Below are 21,156 nucleotides of genomic sequence, written 5' to 3' on the forward strand. Positions count from 1 at the left end.
AGATCAGCATGAACCATTGTCATCTAACCTGATCTCTTGTAATAGGATTTATCTAATTTACCTAATAAATTCCTGTTTGAACTAAAGCATATCTTTTAGAAAAACAACCAACATTTATCTAAAAACTTCCAGTTATGGAGATTCCACCACAGAGGTGGGCAAACTGTTTGGCCTGAGGCCACATCGGGGTTCCAAAACTGTATGGAGGGCCGGGTAGGGAAGTCTGTCCCTCCCCAAACAGCCTGGGCCCCGCCCCCTCCCACTTCGCACCCCTTCCCACATCCCGCCCCCTAACTGCCCCCCTCAGAATCCCCGACCCATCAAACCTCCCCTGCTCTTGACCCCTGACTGCCCCCTCCCAGGACCCCCTGCTCCAACCGCCCCTCGAGACCCCACCCCTATCCAACCCCGTTCTCCCTGTCCCCTGACCCCTATCCACACTCCCACCCCGAAAGGCCCCCCAGGACTCCCACGTCTATCCAACCGCCCCCTGCTTCCTGTCCCATGACTGCCCCCCGTGGCCCTCTGCCCCTTATCCAACACCCCACTCCCTGCCCCCTTACCATGATGCTCAGATCACCAGGACTGGCAGACACATTGCCCAGCCGGAGCCAGCCATGCCGCCACGCAGTCTAGAGCACCGGGACAGGCCGGCGGCTCTTGCAGCCACGCTGCCCGTTAGGAGCTTGCAGGCCTGCCGCCCAGAGCGCTAGCGGCATGGCAAACTGAGGCTGTGGGGGAGGGGAGACAGGAGGGGCGGGGCCAGGGGCTAGCCTCCCTGGCCGGGAGCTCAAGGGCCAGGCAGGACAGTCCCATGGGCCAGATGTGGCCCGCAAGCCATAGTTGCCCACCTCTGTTCCACCACAACCCTTGGTAAATTGTTCTAATGGCTAATTACCCTATTAAAAATTTATGCCTTATTTTTAATCTAAATTTGTCTAGCTTCAACTTCCAGACATTGGATGTTGTTATATCTCTGTCCACTAGACTCAAGAGCCCTCATTATCAAATTTCTGTTCCCTATGTATGAACTTAGAGACTTTTATCAAGTCAATCATTAACTTCTCTTTGATAAGCTAAATAGATTGTGCTCCTGACTCTTTCATGGCATGCTTTCTAACCCTTTAATCATTCTTGTGGCTCTTCTCTGAATCCTCTCCAATATCCTTCTTGAATTGTGGACACTGGAGCTGGACATAATATTCTATTAATGGTCATACCAGTGTCACGTACAGAGATAATATAACCTCTGTACTCTTACTAGATATTCCCATGTATACGTCTAAGGATGGCATTAGCCTTTTTGTCCACAGCATCTCACTGGGAGCTCATGTTCAATAGATTATCCACCATGACTCCCAAATCTTCTTCAGAGTCACTGCTTTCCAGAGATAGTCCGTCATCCTGTTATTGTATGAAACAAGAACTTGGACAAGATGCTAATTTCCAGTATAATTGGCATGTTGTAATGCTTACCCCATTAAAGGTTGTAAGGTGTATATTATTTAATCACTCTCTACTCGATGATTGAAAGTTTATAATAATTTTCAGTAATGTTGTTCTTCTGTAGTGGTTTGTTTTTTCTTTGTTTTTTCCATTGTTGCTAATTTTAAAATGCATGAAAGATTTTAAAACTAAAATAAGCAGCAGGCAAAGGGACTATGTCATATATAATCTCATAATACTTTCAAATGCAATAGATTTGTATTATGTACGCTGTTGTCTTGCAAAACAATTCAATTTTTTTACGTTCTCACTCATATAAAGGATAAACTAAGAAATTTATTTAATGGTAGATGAGATTCTGAGCCAGCTGGAATTTGTTCAGTGTTATTTATATTACGGCACTGAAAGCTTAAGACACGAATGAACACTTTCAGTCTACCGTCTGTGCAATATATTAGCAGTTAATTACATATTTTATACTATGTAAAAACAGGCTTTGTGAAGATCACTTTTTGAACAGAACTTTTCTTATACCTGGATATAGTAATTACTATGGAGTATTAAACCTGTTTTGAATTATTACTGAGAAATATCACATTTATGGCTGTATTTTATAATCAATCTTTCCTAAAAAGGTACAAACAAGAGTCACAGCACTTTGTTCTAGTCCCATAACTACTATACTCTAAAAACGACTCTGAAGTAAAATATAACCAATATTACCCAAGATAAATTTAGATTTCTCACTCTTCTCCCAAACAACTAGGGTGACCAGATAGCAAGTGTGAAGAAATTGGGACAGGGGGTCAGGGGTAATAGGCCTCTATATAAGAAAAAGCCCCAAATATCAGGACTGTCCCTATAAAATCGGGACATCTGGTCACCCTACAAATAACTGAACCCCGCCCCATATCCCAGAATCCTTTGCGCTACCCCACAATGTCTTGTCCTTCTGGGTACACAGGGAGAAATTGTGAGGGAAAGAAGTATCTTCAAGAGGAAGGGGTTACTCAGTGGATAAGGACGGGGGAAGAGAGGTGCTGTAGAGGAAGGAAGAGCTGGACTGGGTCAAGGAAGGGTGTGAGACAGGCACTTTCTACTCCAATGTCCAAAACACAAGGAAGTTAAAGAAAGATATTTCCTCAAGTTAACATGAAACATCAAAGACTCTTCATCAAAAAGCGATGAGGAAAAACTGTGCCTCACCTCAGGAGAAAGGAGAAAGAAAGAAAGCAAGAAAAGCAGTGTTTCAGGCAGAAAACTGCTACCATACCAGGAAACAACTGTAATGACAAAGGGACATAGGAGATCAAACCTCCCTCATAGTATGCAGCTCTGTCCGGGGTGGGTTGTACCTCCGAGAGATACCCAAGATATCTACCTCTTTTGCATTCTGGCAACACCTGTCAGGGCAATAAAATCTCTTGAGTTTAATTTGGTACTCAAGGAACTCCTGGGGAGGTGGAGGGAGAAAGGCTACTGATGAGTGGGGGAGTACTGAGTGATTTAAGGGAAGGTGCTGCTGGTAGGGGGCAATATGTGGTAGGAAGAAATGCGGCTGCAGCTGCAGGATAGGGACTAGAGATGGTTGGGAAATTTTCAATGTAACTGTTTTTTCTCAGAAAATGACACATCAAAACTTTTGTCAGAAAGATTTCACAGGTCCAGGATGGAATTTAGATTCAAGGTCCTGCTTCAAATCAGGTAGAGTAGGGACTTAACCCAAGATATCTCCCCCTCACACACACAAAAAATTCTACATTTTCAAGTTGCACTTTCATGATAAAGTGATTGCACTACAGTACTTGTATAAGGTGAACTGAAAAATACTATTCTTTTATCATTTTTACAGTGCAATATTTGTAATAAAAATAATATAAAGTGAACACTGTACACTTTGTATTCTGTGTTGTAATTTAAATCAATATATTTGAAAATTTAGAAAAACATCCAAAAATATTGAATACATTTCAGTTGATATTCTATTATTTAATAGTGTGATTAAAGGTGTGATTAATCACAATAAATGTTTTTAATCACGATTAATTTTTTTGAGTTAATCATGTGAGCTAACTGTGCTTAATCAATTGCCCTAAAAAACCCAAAACATAAAATAAACTACATGCTATGGGAAATTTATAGAGTAAAAATTGACATCACATATTTCAAGATTTAATGTAATCCACGCATGTTTTACTTCATTATACAGTTAGAATAATAACCTCTATTATTTGTGTTCACATGAATTCAGAATGACATGCAAAAGATTACAAGCCTGTGTGAGTCCTTGTCTGAGAAGAAAATTTTTATATTACTTTTAAATATATTGTATGATCTCCACACAGCAACCAGTTTTTAACTTCACATTAGTGTTCAGAATTTTATATCTAACCTAGTCCAGTATAATCCAATACTCATATAGTTCTACCTCGTGCCCACTGTTCTCTTTAATTCATAAGTACGATGCCTTTCCAACTAGCAATGTACTTCAACTACTTGTTCATCAATAATTCAAGATGTCTCATTGTAATTTTTCTTTAGTGTTCAATAGAAATGTAAAAGGTATTTTGTTTTATTTTATTTCTGTAATGAAAATACTGTTTCATGATTTTACAGTATATTTCTATTATAAAAGCTGACCTTTAAAGGTGCAGTATATATCAAAAGCTGCAAACTACGGAAATGTCTTACAAAGATTTTTGCAGTACCTATCCACTTTATAAGAAGATAAACAGAAAACATGAAAATGATGGTCAATTTTTCATTTTATTTTCAAAATCAACTCCTCTGACAGTATTTTGAGACAGATCAGGAGCAATGCCTGCACTAGTAGCTCACAGAAGGGAAAATTACATGAGAGATTTCCTCCTTAAACATTACAGAGAGGCTAGAACAAAATAATTAAGCAATTTACCTAGAAGGAAATACGGGGAGGCAACATGATCTGGTGATTAGAGCTTTGGATTGAGAATTGGGAGACTGGGATTCTTGTCTCACAACATCACATAGCTTCCTGTCACTGTTCCCATCTTTATAAAATGGAGGTAGCATGCCTGATCCTTAACTAAATTCTCCACCAAAGCCAGTGGAGCGATGGGAATTTACACTGGCCGAGGATCTGTCCCACTCAGTACTGGCAACCTCACGCATGCAAAAAATCACAGTCAGGCCCCCAAGCCCCAATGAGATTGGCTTAAAAATAATACATTTGGGGTTCTTTTCTATTTGCCTCTGGCTTTTGAGCCTTTAGGATGTACTCTGGTCACATTTTCAAGCTTTTCTCAGCAAGGAACTTATTTTTTTTTTTAATGAAAACTGAAATGCTCACATATTCATATAACTCTACAAGCCGGCTTTAAGAAAACACCAAATGTCACAAGAGTTGTGATGCAATAAAGTTTGCAAGACTGTATAATTCACATTCTTGCCCCCACAGTGCTGTTGACAGTATTAATATGTTCATTTTGTAATATGCTAAATAAGGGCTAAGTATTATTACTGATATTCTGGACAATCATTTCTCAACAATTCACCTTAAATTATTTGAAATATGCTACAGACAATTTTTTGTTGTTGTTGCTGCAAATGATGCAGTCATTGTCTGTATATAGTAGAATAGTCCAGAAAGGATGCATATCTCTCTAGAATATGGAAGTTAGGGGGGTGTTTTGTGCTCTTTGAGTTTATCTAAGGACACCTCTATGTCTAGGAAATGGTCTCTAGTGACACAATGCACAATATGATGAGAGCAGTTTGCTCCGAGTAGAAGAATATGGCATTTACACCTTACTTTTGTGAAGACTCTGGTCTCACACTTGCACATAGTTTAGTTCAATTATTAGTCAGATCCTTCCTGTCACAGACTATTCTTGTAGTCTCTGGAAAGGTCAGGCAATATATCCTCCTTTATCAAATTTTTATCCCTCCTGGTTTACTTTTGCAATAGGGCAGAATTTGTAGTATAGGTAGAAAAGAAAATTCATTATTTAGATTAGAAAATCATTTTTCAAAAATCACTTTGATTTCTTCTTCATTAATATTGTTGTGACAAAGCAAATTATAGTTCCCCCAAATTATCAAAGAATAACACTACTAATATAAACTCAATACTGGATATCTATGTACTTATAAAAGATGTAAAATAATAATTTCTGCCTTTCCCTTCCCAAATTATTTTTTCTTAGCACTGTTTGACAAACTTCTTTGATTGTCTGAGAGAATGGTTGTGACAAACATGGACATGGCTCTTTAATAATTAACACTGGCTCTGGATCTGTCACTAGCATGATGTTTCTGTGTCAGATACAGGAAGTGATATTTCTCCCTGGGGGTAGGACAGGGTAGCTGAGCTTGCCCACCTATGGAATGAGGTCCTTTCAACTGCCTACTCATTAAGAAAAAATGCCAGAGCAAATCACTTATGGCTCTAGCCCACTCTCCGGTGGAGCATCCAAACTGGAGGTCAGTTTAAACAGGGTGAGTCAAGGAAAACAAGCCTGAGAGTCCCACAAACACACAGGAGTATCTAGCCTAACCAGAAGAAAGTACTGTTAAGTAACTTAGCTTATAGTGATGCATAAAATTAGATGAGACTAAATATGCATCTAGACTGTCTGTGGTGTAATAATCCTTTTCCTCCAATGTTTTGTTCTAGATACTAAATAAACTTTGTTTTAAGAAAGCGGTTGGTCAATATCATAGGTCCCTGGTCCCCAAAGGGAAGAAATGCAATGTCTGAAACCCAATTGGACCTGCAGTGTGATAACTGGTTGGTATATACAGAAACCAGAACCTAGGTGCACTATTAAGAGTGGAACAACCATGAGATTCCACTGGGACACAAAAGGGTAAGGTGCCCCAGGCCCAAGGTGGGTGCGTGCAGACAGATGAGAAATGGGACAGAGGTGTAGCTAGCTCCACAACTGTAACAATGGTCTTTGGTAGTCTCTCTTCTCATCCATCAGGATCCACTTCATTACAGCAGCACCATTCTTGCCACTACAGTTATGGGTCTGTGAATGTTACTATTCCTGTATAAACCATTGCTATTAGGGGCATTTCTCATCTGCAAAATTCGCTCTTTGTGGGCTAATTGTTTTTAAAGAAAATCACTGTTTTAAAATGCTTTTATTACATTTTTATAATTCAAATACATGCTTTTTTTTAAATGTAATTTTATTACTGATTGTTCCATAATGTGAACAGCTTTTGTTATTCTGGGGAATAAATAAAACCAAATAATTTACTTAATAAATTAGACATTGCACATTTGCAGAAAATTTCTATAATTGAAAATGTCGAGTTTTATTTTATGGACTTATGAAAAAAACATTTCATAATGGTTCAGAATGAGATGTTAAGCTAATAGGGTCAAAGATCTGATACCAGGAAGTGTAAAAATAGGCTTCAGTGACACAAACGGATTAGGTCCCTAAAACACACTGCTAATGTTAATCATGTTTATAAAAGGCCCCAAATTCAGCAGAGTTTAAAAGCTTTGCTGAATTGGGGGAAGCCCTAAAACAAGTTTTTACTTAATTCAGAACAATTACTAGCCATTTGATAACTATTAGTAGTTCTGCTTTTTTGCTTTTTAAAATGCAACCTTAAGAAAAACACAAACTTCAAAAACTCTAATGTAAATAACATTAAGGGTTTGACGTAAACTCTGAAAACAAGGAAAAGGTGGTAAGCTGAAAATCCAATATCCAAACTAGGGACAAACTCAGACCTTGGGTAAGTGATGCAGCTCCACTGTAATTAATGGCAGCTGTTTACGTGGTGTCCAGATTTGGCCATCAGGCTTTAATTAACACCATTGTAACTGGATATTTAAGGAATCTCCAAAACTTGGTGATGTTATACACAGTGTGCATATTGTAACTTAAGCACAATAAGGAGAGTAAAGAAGGGAGTTGCGTTACTGAATTTTTATGTGCACCTTTGAGCCTCTTTGCTACAGTAGAGTGTACAAATAAAAATAAGCAAATATATAAGTAAAGGAAGCCACAAACAGAAGAGAATTATTTTTGAAGTGAGAATCCCTTCTGTACCCTCTCTTATGTTTCCTCTTTCCTATACTTGAGAAGTTTCACCAAATCAACAACCCTTTGAGAAGCATAATAAGAATCAAACAAAAGAACAGTAAGAGCTAGGCAAAGGAAGCTATGCTTAACTGCAAAGAACATAGAATTGCTCAAGAAAAGCCTGAAGTTTTTTCTAAAATGCTACCACAGGAAATCTTTAGGTTGAATTATGACAATACCATGCAGAGGCTTTTTTTAAAAATAAAAAACAAAACAAAACAGTTACACATCTGGAAGAATATGCTTGAAGAACTGCTTTTCAACCTTTGTGTTGTGCTCCCCAAAGGCATAGCCAGTAGTTGCCTGGTGGGTTGCAAGCTTGTTCCCATTCTCCCAGTCCCTGGTCTTCTGTTGAAATAGATTTGTTCAGCCACTTTGCAACTATTACTATTCAGATGCCAAAGGCAACTCATAAAGTATTGCAACTATTCCTGTGACGCCACTTTTTAAGCACTATGGGAACGGGCGCAAAGGATTCTGGGGTGCATTTGAGCAAGATGGGATGTGAGTTGGGTCACAGCACTAATAAGGTAAGCACTACTGACTTAAATTGCAATCGGATTGTTTTCCTTTGTATCCCACATACTTTTTGTCTGAGTTTTTGCTGTGAAAATGGTACATTTTGTACAACACTAATTGTAATTACTCCTCTATATGTAACAGAAAGTCTTTTAATATGAGCAGACATCTGGTGATAGAAATTTCAATACTGCTATTAGACACAGGGGGTGCAGGAAGAAAACAAGCTTCTTCAAAAGAGTTTCCCTGAATTTTGCCAATAATTCTTCTATGACAGTTTTCTAAGGAACTCAGGAAAGATCAGATCCCATCACTTCTACATTAAGCAATAACTCCAGCTGTGATTTCTACACACTGATTGCAAAGCCTAACTACTGTACTTGTGAACAGAAGGTCTTGATTCACTACTTATGGGAGTCCTCAAGAATGCAAACTTTGAGTCTCACGTGTGCAGTCACCTTATAGTCATTTTGCAAAAATATGCAGAGATCGGTTTTCGCTGAAAAAAGAATACAATATGAACTCTGCATTGCTACACAGAGTTTATAAAGCTAAAAAGAATAAGTGAATTCAAAATCCAGTATTCCTAATGATAGATAGATTATAGGTCCTGGAGATCAAGTGATGCCAGCCAGTCCTTAGGTTGGATGAACTATAAAATCTTTCTCAAAATGAACATCTGGAACATTTAAATCTTAACTCTAGAGTTGATCTTATACCACTAGATGCCCTTTGTGATTTTGATGAAGTACTGCACAAACATCTGTCTATGTCTATTAATGAATTTCTTTCTTTAGCTAAATTCAGTCAACAGGGCTATCTTATCCATGTACATGATGCTAATGTTTACAAATGCTGGGATACAACATTTAGTTTAATCCAGTACCACAAATGTGCTATATGTATAGTGTCATTCCAGCCCATTATGATTATGTAGACACCTATAAATATGGCTATTAACAATTCTGATGCTATTTAAATGATTAATATTTTCGTAAAACTATCCGCCATTCTCAGCTTTTCATTTTCATGGGTTATTCCCCTGTGTTTTAGTTCTTCTTTTCCCTTTCTACCTTCAAGAGAAAATGTCAGCATCCAGTATAACAAAGATATTGGGGTAAAGTACTGAAAACATAACACCATTGTTAGTAGTGGCATGGTAAATGGATGACAGCATTTAAAACAACTTCTGTTACCTTTGCAATACCTTGAGGATTAGCTTTGAGATAACTTTTCTACATAGCACAAAAAATATGTTTTACAAGTCATTTGATCTGTCTGAACCACGTACTCTCTCTAAAACATACATGTACCCTGCAGTGACAGTAGAGGTTCTTTACCTCCTTAATTTTCACTTGGCTGGTAGCCCAAGCCTCTTGCTTAAAATGTGGATTTCCCACTTGGTAGCACTTGTATGGCACCTCAACAGTAATTTGTTGTGAGAAAAGGAATTTGAACTGGTTGCTGAGAAGGAAAAAAAAACATGCATGTCTAATACAATTTTTCCTTGAATACCTGCAATATCATTTATGTGTTTGCTCAGAGTGCACCAAATGTTAAGGGGTCCTGTGACTAACAAGTCATTAGTTTGTTTTCCAACTAAATTAGCATGATGAAAATTGCTTTTGTTGAGAGACCAGGCTTTTTCCACCCTGGGCCAGTGGAACAAAGTGTTTCCATTAGGGTTATATTAACTGACAAAAAGAACTTTAGAGTTAACTTTAGACTTGCATCCGATGAAGCGGGTATTCACCCACGAAAGCTCATGCTCCAAAACGTCCGGTAGTCTATAAGGTGCCACAGGATTCTTTGCTGCTTTTAGAGTTAAGGTTGCCTGGTGATATATTGTGCCCTTCCAGAATGTAGAGTTCAGCAAAACTCAAGCTTGTGAAAAACCAGGAAATGAAGAGATAAGGTACATGCCCACACAAACCTTAACTCTGATCACCTGGAGCTGGCAAGAGGTGCTAGGAATTATCTGCATGCACTTCAGTTAGGTGTAACTGGACTGAATGGTGGAGAAATTAGCTGGAGCAGCTGGAAGAGCTCTGACTGTGATATGAGGTGATCAGGTCTGTGTACCTTGGAGGAAGAAGGGGTGAGCCCCATCTGCCTGACCTCAGTAGGTGTGATCAAAGGAAAGAGGTGCATGTGTACCCAGAAAGATCCAGTATGCCTCGTTTCAGTTCTGCATTGCATAGACAGTGTCAATAGTGGGTCACAGGGGTCTTCTTGCCCTGGGTATTGTCAGCATTTAGATGGGCATAAAGGTGAAGGGGTTGTGAAAGGGATGAGAAATTTAACAGATGGGGTATTCTTTCTGTTGAGTCGGTGGCGTGTTTGAGTGTAGGGCAGGTGTAGGTAGCGCCTGTTCAGTGCAAGGCAGAATGCAAGTATGTATTATGGCATATGGGGGCATCACTCAAAGAGTCCAGAATTAAAGTTGTGTGGGGACATATCTTAACTTTTTATTTTTCAGTTTTCAGAAGATTTTTCTCACCAGCCCTGTAAGTACACACTCCAAACATTTCAAAGCACAGGTATTATCCCCATTCCACTATAATGAAGTGTACTGGGAGTGGGTGGGGGTACTTAGGAATCACACAGCAACTGTGTGGCCTAGTGGAGAAAACAGTGGACTGGGGGCATCACTCAAAGAGTGAAATACTATGACCCTTTATTTCTTGGTTTTCACAAGTCTGAGTTTTGCTGAACTTGGTATTCTGGCATGGCACAAGATACCACCTGGCAACCGTAACTCTGAATTAACAAAGTTTTTGCCATTGCATTTCCTAGTCTTCTCAATAAAAAGAGAAATGTTGCTGGCAGGAGTTCATGGTCATTTAAGCAGTTGTAATTATCATGAAGACAAGCAGCTGTGATACTATTGTGGCCAGGTTCTGATAATAAATGTAGGGTTTTTCAACAGTAGACCTCAAGGAAGAAAAGATCATTATCCCCATTGTACAGATGGGGAAACTGATGCACAGAGAGGTGAAGTGACTTGACTAAAGTCATCCAGCAAGCCAGTGGCAGAGGTAGGAATAGAGTCCAGGTTTGCAGATTCCCAGTCCACTGTTTTCTCCACTAGGCCACACAGTTGCTGTGTGATTCCTAAGTACCCCCACCCCCAGTACACTTCATTATAGTGGAATGGGGATAATACTTGTGCTTTGAAATGTTTGGAATGTGTAGTTACTTACAGGGCTGGTGAGAAAAATCTCAGACATGGTCTGTCTCCCACGAGCTAGAAGTTTTATTACATAGTGTTACAGTAACTTTAACCGGGTGAGAGGAGATTAGTGTGTCTTTTTCGTACACCCTCCTCCACAACATTAAGCCGCCCAGCCACCATTTCCAATTCACTTCCCCTTCCTGTCCCATTAAGCCATTAGAAGCTAAGGATATGTCTACACTGCAATGTAAGCCCAGAGTTCGTGGGACATGAGTCAGCTAAACCTGGGTTAGAGAACCCAGGACTTGAGCTGTTGACACCGATTGTTAACCCTAGGTTAAAATGTTTCTAACCTGGGGCTCTGGCACCCTTACTGCAGTATGCAGACCTGAGTCAAGCCAGCCACTTCCTAGACTCCCCAGCACCCACCAAAAATGTGGCTGCTCTAACCCTTTGACTGTGGTGCACTGTTGAAAACTTGACTGTCCACCCTGCATATTACAGGAAGGTTGAACCACTTGCCAGTACAGCCTGATGTGGTGTCATTTTGGTCAGTGCACTTCCAACTACTGGAGCCAGCAACATAGAGGAGGCACTTTTTGAAGAACTTCTCTTGCTTGTGCTTTCATGCCTGCGTCAGGAAATGGACAGAGCTTTTGTGAGGCACTGGTGGCCATTTCGATGGTGTTTTTCTAACACACCAAAGGCATCTGCCACAGGTTACGATAGAGCAGGAGGAGGAGGAGTACCCGGCAGTGGCAGACTCAAACTGGCTGACACTTCTCAATAAACTCAGTACAGCCTCTCGTGCCCCCTATATAGACCAGTACTTCTGGAGCAGGGCCACAAGCACAGACTAGTGGGATCACCATTGTCATGCAGGCCTGGGATAACCAGGAGCGAGTCCAGAACTTTAGCATGAAGAAAGCTGCATTTCTGGAGCTTTGTGAGCACCATAAAGGCACGTGCATCAGAACACCCCTGCCAGCCCAGAAGCGGGTTGCTATAGCTGTCTAGAAGCTTGCTATCCCAGACTGGTATCGGTCCATTGCAAACCAGTTTGGTATTGGTCAACTGTGGGTTAAGCGGTGGTGGAGGTTTCTGACGCAGTCGGGTGTACTGTTTACCCCAAGGTGATATTTCTGAAGGGCTGGCTTTGAGAGAATGGAGTTTCCAAACTGTGCTGGGGCCACTGATGGGACTCCTTTGCCCTCCTCAAGGGGGTTCTCTCAATCCAAAGCTCTTGGTAACCCTTTGCGAGGCAGTGTCGGGAAATAAATCAATGGGAACATGGCCCATTCGTCTGATTAAAAATTGGCACAAACCCAAAGTGCTTTTATCCAAAATTACTATCTTCAGAATACACAGATATGTAAATGGTTAGAGCTTCTCAAATCTATGGTTACCCACAATTTGGAAAGGTCTTGAGTGGTCTAACGACAAGGTTCAGGTGGCCAGCCCTCCGCCTGTAACTGAGGATTCCAAGATATGTCCAGAAGGTCAAATCCAAATCACTCACACCTTTTTCCCTTTTTATGCTCAAAATGTCACATAGCTTGTCAATCACCAATAACCGCGTCGCAAGAAGTTTATTAAGCAAGAAGTTTCAAGCCATTAGTTGTTTTGTTCAAGTCGTTAGTTGTGTTTTTGCGGAGTCTGCAGTATCATGGGCCCCGACACACACACACCAGAAGTCAAATATAGATGGACTTCCTATCTTTCCAAAACTGCATTTTGAAATAAGCAAGACAGGATGGCACAGGATCATACTCAATTGTCATGGTCACTCCCCCTCCTCTCCTGGCCTGCCTACTTATGCTAAGGCTGCTACAAAGGCCTTACAGCTGCTTTTGGCAATAAGCATAATAATCAATATTCCAGTACTAGCGGTGGCCTAGGCATTTTGCTGGGCTGTCAAAATCTCCCCTAACAAGCACATAAACCAAAAAGGGTACAAGTTCATTGTTATGCAGGCCTTTATGGACCACAGAGGGCAATTTATGAATGTCAACATGGGTTGCACTGGAATATTTCATGATGCCAGGGTTTTCCAATGATTAGGAGTCTACATTCATGGACAGGCTGGGACACTATTCCTACCAAATGACTGTCATAAATGGAGTTACTGTCTCCACCGTTATTCTGGGGGACCCTGCATGCCTCCTTTTGCCTTGGCTTATGAAACCAGCACCCAGTCAAACTCCTCATAAAACAGGCATGATTTTGACAAGCTGCCCAAATTGCTGTTCTGGTCCCTGGTTTTCCAGTACTCACTCTTGAGCCGCTTATTCCACTCCCTGCACTGTCTGGTAAATTTGCAAAGCTGTCTGGTTCTTCGCTATTTGCTAGTATGTGTGGGCATTCCCAGTTTTGCTAGCCTTGCACCAGAGATTTACCAAAATCAGGCTGTGCTCCCATGACCATGAAGCAGCACGCTTTGCAATAGGCTTTTTCTGTTCAGTTTCCATTGCAAGGACATAAAGCTCTGTGCTTGTCTGTTTACAGCTCAGTGGTAAGAAGGGTGAATGCTGACTCACTGAGCTGCTAACGTACACCAAGAGTGGTTGCTTCTGTTTTCAATAGAGTAGATTCAAGATTCTTGACAAAGGAAGTTGGCCCATGGGGTTATGGGATACTTTTTAGATGTCTCCCAGGACCCAAGTCAAGAGGGGCTGCATCTACACTGCAAAGCAATAGGGCTTGAACCCTGGGTTAAGGCTTGACCTGGGCTTAGACACTTCACCCCTGCAGGGTATTGGACCCTGAGTCCGAGCCCTCGGTTAGTGGGCTTTGTATGTGGACGGAAGGGAGGTTAGGTCTGAGTCTGACTCTGAGCCCAGGCTTACATTGTAGTGTAAACATACCCTAAGTGTGCACAAAAAGGCTGGTAGAATCTGTGAACTTTAAGAAAAGCTGTTTTTTTAGGTGAGGGTATATCTCAGGAATCTCTTGTTCAAATGATCCCAAATTTGGGTCACTAATTCTACCACATATGCCAACTAGGCATAGCAGATTTCAAGACAACCCAGCTACGCATGCAGAGTTCAGAGCACTTAGAAGAATCATCATTTGCACAGAAAGCTGGTCTTAACCTTAACTATAGCAGACCTGGTGGTCCAGTATAATTTATGCTTATGTCAATAGTGCATTTTTTTCCAGTATCCTGGCAATACAACATGGACATCCTTTTATTTGTTGTTCCCGGTTTGCTTTCTTGTTGAGCTCCAAAGTCTGGATCTACATTACCTGTTCTATCTACATTACATGTTACTCCCTGTGAAAATAATACAGTCCATGAACCTCTACATTATGATACTGCTTATGAGGTAGGGAGAGCTCCACTAATCATTAGATATGCCTTTGGACCATCTGCATTTGAACATTTCAAACATACATTTCATAATGCATACACAGTTATGCAAAAGGTATAACAGAAATGAGATTTTTCCCTCCCTCTGGAAATTAGTAGCTCCCCCTATCCCAAACAGTAAAAAGGACTGGTCTTGATACAGTTTTCACCTTATCTGCAAATAGACAAATTCAGAGAAGATTGGGGAAGGGAGGGAGAGAAGAGAAATTTGATCTCTTTTTTAATGCCTGCCTCCTTCCAGCAAGTCCATCTGTTGTAGCACTGTTATTTTGTAGGCAGGGTATTTTTGTGTGACCAACAGGAGACAATTACTGCAGAAATGTTGAATCAGCTCTATAAAAAGGCAGGCCAGTCACTACAGCATGAGTAGCAAGGGGGTCCAGCTGAGGAGTTTTCATATACATTAACACTATATATATATAGATAGATATAGATATAGATATAAAGTGACAGTGAGGAAAAACAGGAAGGAGTAGGAGTATGGATGAAGTGGAGAGAAGGCTAAAGAAGCGGAGGGAAAGCTGGCATTTTGGGGGGGAATTAACCAAATGGCAGCTTATCTTTCAGTTTGCTAGTTTCCAGTTTCATAAAACTTGCTCTCTAACTGCCCCCACCTTAGCAGAGAAATCTAGGATTAAAAAACGACGTAGGGCTGATTCTAGATCCTGACCAAAGAGGACAGAAACAGCACAAGCTGTTCCACTCTGCTCCAGCATCTGAAGCTAGTCCGTTATCCCCCAAATCACTGGTGCTGGTACAGGAATGGGTGTGACTAGGGTATCTTACCTCCTCAGGGAAGCTTCCTCACAGTTAGGGCTCAATGGAATCGAGGCCTCTCTCTTAATAACCATCTGTAGATGGTAACTGACTCAAAACCCTTGTATAAAATATGCTCATTTGTAACGTGTTTAGCAAACATACTCTATCAAAATATTGACCACAACAAGGAAAGAGCATAAATTAAATTCTGACATAATTCCATGGAATTATACAAGAGGTGAATTTGGCTGTCAGACTTCAGCAAAGTGATCTTTCTGTTACATTTTACCATAGAGTTGTCATTACCTGTATTGTTCGTCTGCTTGTTTGAAGTCTTTGATCAGCCAGATGTAGTTGAGATGTTAGTTTTTCATTGGCTTCCTTAAATTCTTTGACAGAAGATACTGTTGTCCTTTTTGCATTCTGCAGAACAGCTATCTGCTGCTGCAAGGACTTAATTCGTTCCCGCAATAAAACAGAGCAGCCTGGTTTCTGGACCACAATATTTCTTCTTTTCTCTCTGTTTACTAAACATAAAGTGGCAGGTCACCAAACTGGAAGGTCATGGCATAATTATTAAATTGCTTTTAGTTTTTCATTAGCCTTCCAAAGTGTGGTTCTGTCTGAAAAATGACGCTAAAAGCAGCTTGTAGGGTTCCATGTTTATTGTCTCTCAATGACTTCCAGATCAAGCTGGTTCAGGTTACATATAAAGGGTTGTTTTTTTTCTAACTGCCAGCTCTGCAAATTCAGCCTGGGATTTGGAAGTCAAACCCGATTCCAAGTTTCTCATTGATGCATTACCAACAATAAAGATTCTACAATCAGTGCTTAGTTAACAGATTTTTTTAAGGTCTGAGCCAGATCAGAATACAGCTCATTCTGTCTCACAGCTCTATTGGCTCTCAAGGGCTAAAAGGAATAGAAAGTAGTAAAAACTTACATTAGTCAGTAAAATCAATAGGTTGGAGATAGAAACAAAAATTAGATAAGCTGAGCAAGAAGATGCCATCTTACATAATCACTATTCCAAATAGAACTTCATTAAAATAAAGGACCAAATTTTAAAATATATGTATATGCCACATTTCAATAGGCAAATACTAAGACAGCATATAATTGGATATGTGCACAGTAATGGTGCTTGCATGCAAACACTAGGCATGCAAAAACACCCTTGCATATCTTTTTCTTTCTTTCATGACCTGGCCCCAAATGTATCTAAAATTCCTACCTTTGTTTATAACTGATGGATGAGCTGTTATGAGAGGACTGATCTTCCTCCTTTGGGAATGTGATTTTTCAATGTCCTTGTTCTGTGTGTTGCCCTAAATAAAGAACAGCAGCACAAAGATTAAGTAGCTTTCTACTTTGACACATCTACTGTTAACACTCCAGAGCTTACTGATTTGTATGGAAATAAATGTCAGAACTCCCCATCTCAAATAAGCAAAATTAAAATAAATAAAACTATGCAGAAGTGTGGACAAATAGCACTATAGTGAAAAGTACTGGTTTATTTCCTTTCCATAGGGAGTAGGAAAACACATTTTAAAACTGTAAAGAAGAGCACTGTCCTACAAAGAAAATAATTCTCACAGGATCCCAACTATGGCATAAGCAAGGGGATAAAAGTGTACTGCAATACCACTGTATGATGCTATGGGAGATGTATCATTCTTAATAAAATATACACTGATCATCTTTAGGATGAAAGAGGTTCTAATACTTCAGGACCTACAATATCCCACTTTTCATGACATTTAAGTAACAAGATAATGGCTCAAAGATTCAAATGCTTGCGTACACTTTTGCAAAAGTCCAAATTAGAAATAGCATGCAACACCTATGTGCATATACAATCCCCAACTCCTGTGTTTGACTACACCTAAATCAGTTGCATGCACTTTTAAAGATTAGTCCTAGAATATCTCAATATAAAATGATAATTGCTGCTACACTCTGTAATCTAAATAGGCTAATAACCTGTTCAATGTGCATTGACACAAGTAGAAAGATGAGCAATGTTGCTTGCCATATGCAGAAGGAATATAAGTAAGTAATACATGCACAGAAGTGGGTAAAATTTGATTCATTATAAAAAGAAACTATTCATTTCCTTGCTTTTGAGTCCTTAATCAGTTCTGAAATAAAGTTTTGTTTTTGGTATTCCCTATGTTTTTTAATTTGTTTTCAAAATATATATAATAATAATGGAGATATACCCATCTCCTAGAACTGGAAGGGACCCCAAAGGGTCATTGAGTCCAGCCCGCTGCCTTCACTAGCAGGACCAAGTACTGATTTTGCCCCAGATCCCTAAGTGGACCCCTCAAGGATTGAACCCACAACCCTGGGTTTAGCAGGCCAATGCTCAAACCACTGAGCTATCCCTCCCCCCAAAATATTCCAATTTTTCTTTTGTGTAGGTAAAGAACTATATATTTCTTAAATTGTAAGTAACCAGAACGTAAGTCGCAAGATTTAATACAGTGAACAATGATGCCCAATCTAATCTAATAATCTAAAATGCCTTGGTAATTTAGACAGCCATGCATGTATGTGCAGAAGCTCCTTTCAGCCCAAATGGTAGGAAAAAGTGCTAAAAAGTCACAGCAAATTAATTGTTAGACTTATTGACTAGGATTCTTCGTTCAACAGAAAATATCTAACGCACTAAGTAACAGCTTCCCAGCTAAATTACTCTTTGTGCCTTAGTGGTCCCATCTAAAAGAATCTGACTAATAATATGGTGGTATTTTTTCCACATAGATCTTGAATTACTTTACAATGGTAGGTAAGCATTGCACCACCATTTTACATTTGGTCTATGGATAGAAATTTGAAATAACTGTATGAGAGGTGCTGTGGTCTACTGAATACATTTGTCCACTACCACAGAGAACAGAGCTCCCTTTCCAGCTCAGCCATTGGCTTCTTAAGTAACCTTAAGTAAAGAATGGTTATTTTCCCTAAAGTATGTCAGCATGGATCCCATTTGAGGCATGCAGCACCTCCTGTGAAATCCTAGACACTTCTGAATAGCAATGTCTGTTGGGCCCATGCATGTGCCTTTTTTGTGCTCCCATATGGGGCACAAAGGATGGAGCAGCTGTGACCCTCCAACAGTTCCTTTGCTATTCCCAGCCCATGTTAGTGGAGGACTGCAAAGAGCCAGGATTGAGGGTAGGACAAGGGATCCACACTGACTACAACATCTCCAAGAACCACAGTTCCTGTAGGGTAAGTAACCATTCTTCCTTCTTCAAATATGTGTCATCGTGGATCCCACTGTAGATGACTGGCAAGTAGTCACTCTGAATGGTGGGAAGGAGATGCATCAGCTGTATCAGTCAGATATTGAAAAACTGTTTGTTCCAAACTTGGCATTCAGCCGAGCTGCCGTGTTAAGGGCACAATGTTAAATGAAAGTCAGTGAGTTGCTCCATATCACTGTTTTACAGATCTCAGATACTGGCACATTTCTGAAGCAGACTTAACTAAATGCCTGTGCCCTGGTGGTGCGAGCGCACCTGGATGTTTGGATGGAGAAGCTCACCAGCTAAATTGGTAAGAGGTGGAGATGCAGATGTGATCCACTCAGAGAGCTTCTGTGATGCAGTGGTTTAGGCATTTCAATGTTCTGGATACAGTCTGAAAGATTTAGTCCTGACAGTGTAACAAATCAAGAGTTTAGAACCCTCCAAAGTATGCAGCTTTCTCTCACCCAGCATCAAATGTAGTTTGGTGAAGAGTACTGACAAGTTAACTGAGTAATTTAGGTGGAACTCCAAGACCCTCTTAGAGGGGAATCTAGGGTGTGGTCTCAGAACCACCTTGTCACTATTAAAGGATGTGTAAGGAGGTCTGGCCATAAGGGCCTGGAGCTCACTGATCATCCAGGCCACAGAAGACAACCTTAAGGATAAGGTGAATGTCTGAGTTTCAAGATAATGACAGTAAGATCTCAAGTAAGAGTGCAATGAACAGGAGGAACAGATCTCCTCCACGGGCAGTGCAGAGGATTACAATGCTCTCAGTGCCATGGTTGGTCCGGGTACCGGCAGGTGCCTTGGTGCTGATGATGGTCCTGGCTTTTCCAGTGGTGTGTCATCGGATATGGGCATCTATGATGAGGGGTCTGATGCCGAATCCAGGGTCAGTATCAGAGGAGTCATCCTTTGTAGGCTGCTCCTTATCACCAGTCCTCAACACAATGCGGGACTTGGTGGATTTCTCTCCAGAGGCTTTTCATGGTCTGTCCTTGCATAAAGATCCTGAGCTCCATCTGGAATCTCTGCCTTGGTGTTCAGAGTAGCCCCTCTTAGTGCCGGTCTTCAGTACCAGAGGTGTTGGTGTCTGCTTTGGTACCAGTGTCTGTAATGGTAGTGGAGTAAGCTTTGGTACTGGGGACATCAATGACAGTGCCATTCCAGTTTTTTCTTGGCACCATCTTCTCAACACTGGTCTTCACAGTTGCTAGTCTGCTAGACGGGGCACTGGATAAAGTCAGTTTGTCTGCTGCTACGACTCTGATGCCTCCTTCTTCAGCTCTGAAGAGACCTTAATAAATTCCTGTAGGCCATGAACCAAGACATCATGGTTTACCCAGCCTGTCCTGCTTCACCAGAAGAGTCCCCATGTACTAGCCAGTTTCACTGAGACTGAGATTTTGTTCAAGTTTCAATAAAACTTTTGTGCTTCTAGTCACCCCAGAGACTGCCTTGGCTAGCTCTTCCATTAGGATCATAGTGAATGGTTCACTCAAGAGAGCCCAGACATCCCTCAGCCACCCTTCCATTGCTTTCCAGCTGCCCTCAAGTTATGGACGTCGGAAATCCCACCTTCTTCCACGCAGAAGGTAAATACATAAAGACTACAGCTGTAGAAGAGTTCAACTGGGGGCAGCCCCAGTCCAGTGAGAGGAATGTTTTAGCTTTGTGTCCAGGGTTGAGCTAGTAGGCACAAGAATAGAGGAACAGGAAAGCTGTAGCGGACAAAGGGTGATCAGATCACCAAGGATGAGACTAGGCTGCATAGATTCCTGACAGCAGGAAGGCTGGCAATCTCCCTGCCAGTCCTGGAAAGCCACTTTCTGGGGAGCAGTAGCACCCCAGATCCCAGTTTCTCCAGCTCTTGCTCCCCAGTAGGTAGGCTGCTGCAGAGATGGGGAGCCATCTGGGTAGCTGGAAATTTTCCAGAAAATCTGTTTTGGTTCTTCGGAAATGGAATTTTTTAAAAATGTTTGTTCCATGGAGAATTTTACATTTCCAACTTTTTCTTCCAATTTGGAAATCTGAATTTTTCTAAGGACTGGAAATGTTGGTTTCCACTCAGCTCTGATCAATATCATGGACGTGGTGATAGGGAAAGGAGGGATGGCAGAAATGACAATGTCTCTCAGTTTGTCAACCCTAAGAGTACTACGTGATGCGAGGAATTTATAATTTAATACCATAAAGACAAGAACAGATTTTTAAAGGAACCGAATGAGGTAGGTGGGTATCTACCGGTATTTTCAAAAGGGCATAAGCTCCTAACGCCAACTGATTTTGATGGGAGTTAGGTACATAGACAGACACTTTTGAAAATCCAGGCACCTATCGGCAAGACAAGTACTCCTGGTTATACTGAACATTTTACAATGATATTTCTTAATTTTGCACCAAGATCTACAGTACAAAGAAAAGATTATTCAAGTTCTGACAATCAGAACGGTATGTTTACTTCCTTTTGTTCTTCACCACAAAAATAATACTTTAAACCTGATGGGTTTGTTGTTTGTTTATTTTTACATACGT

At 40.7% G+C, this 21,156-nt stretch overlaps 1 protein-coding gene across 11 annotated transcripts in view; it reads right to left on the reverse strand.

Annotated features, from left to right (window-relative positions):
- The window catches only part of CNTLN (centlein), a 275,778-nt gene that overhangs the window by 68,832 nt on the left and 185,790 nt on the right, over positions 1-21,156 (reverse strand). For all 11 annotated transcript variants that reach the window (XM_039544616.1, XM_039544618.1, XM_039544614.1 and 8 more), the window contains 2 exons: positions 16,590-16,683; positions 15,662-15,882 (listed from right to left, as the gene is read on the reverse strand). In XM_039544616.1, the coding sequence (XP_039400550.1) occupies positions 15,662-15,882; positions 16,590-16,683 (315 nt within the window). The remainder of the gene's footprint in view (positions 1-15,661; positions 15,883-16,589; positions 16,684-21,156) is intronic.

Source organism: Mauremys reevesii, linkage group 6 (assembly GCF_016161935.1).
Source record: "Mauremys reevesii isolate NIE-2019 linkage group 6, ASM1616193v1, whole genome shotgun sequence".
Taxonomy (NCBI): Eukaryota; Metazoa; Chordata; order Testudines; family Geoemydidae; genus Mauremys; species Mauremys reevesii.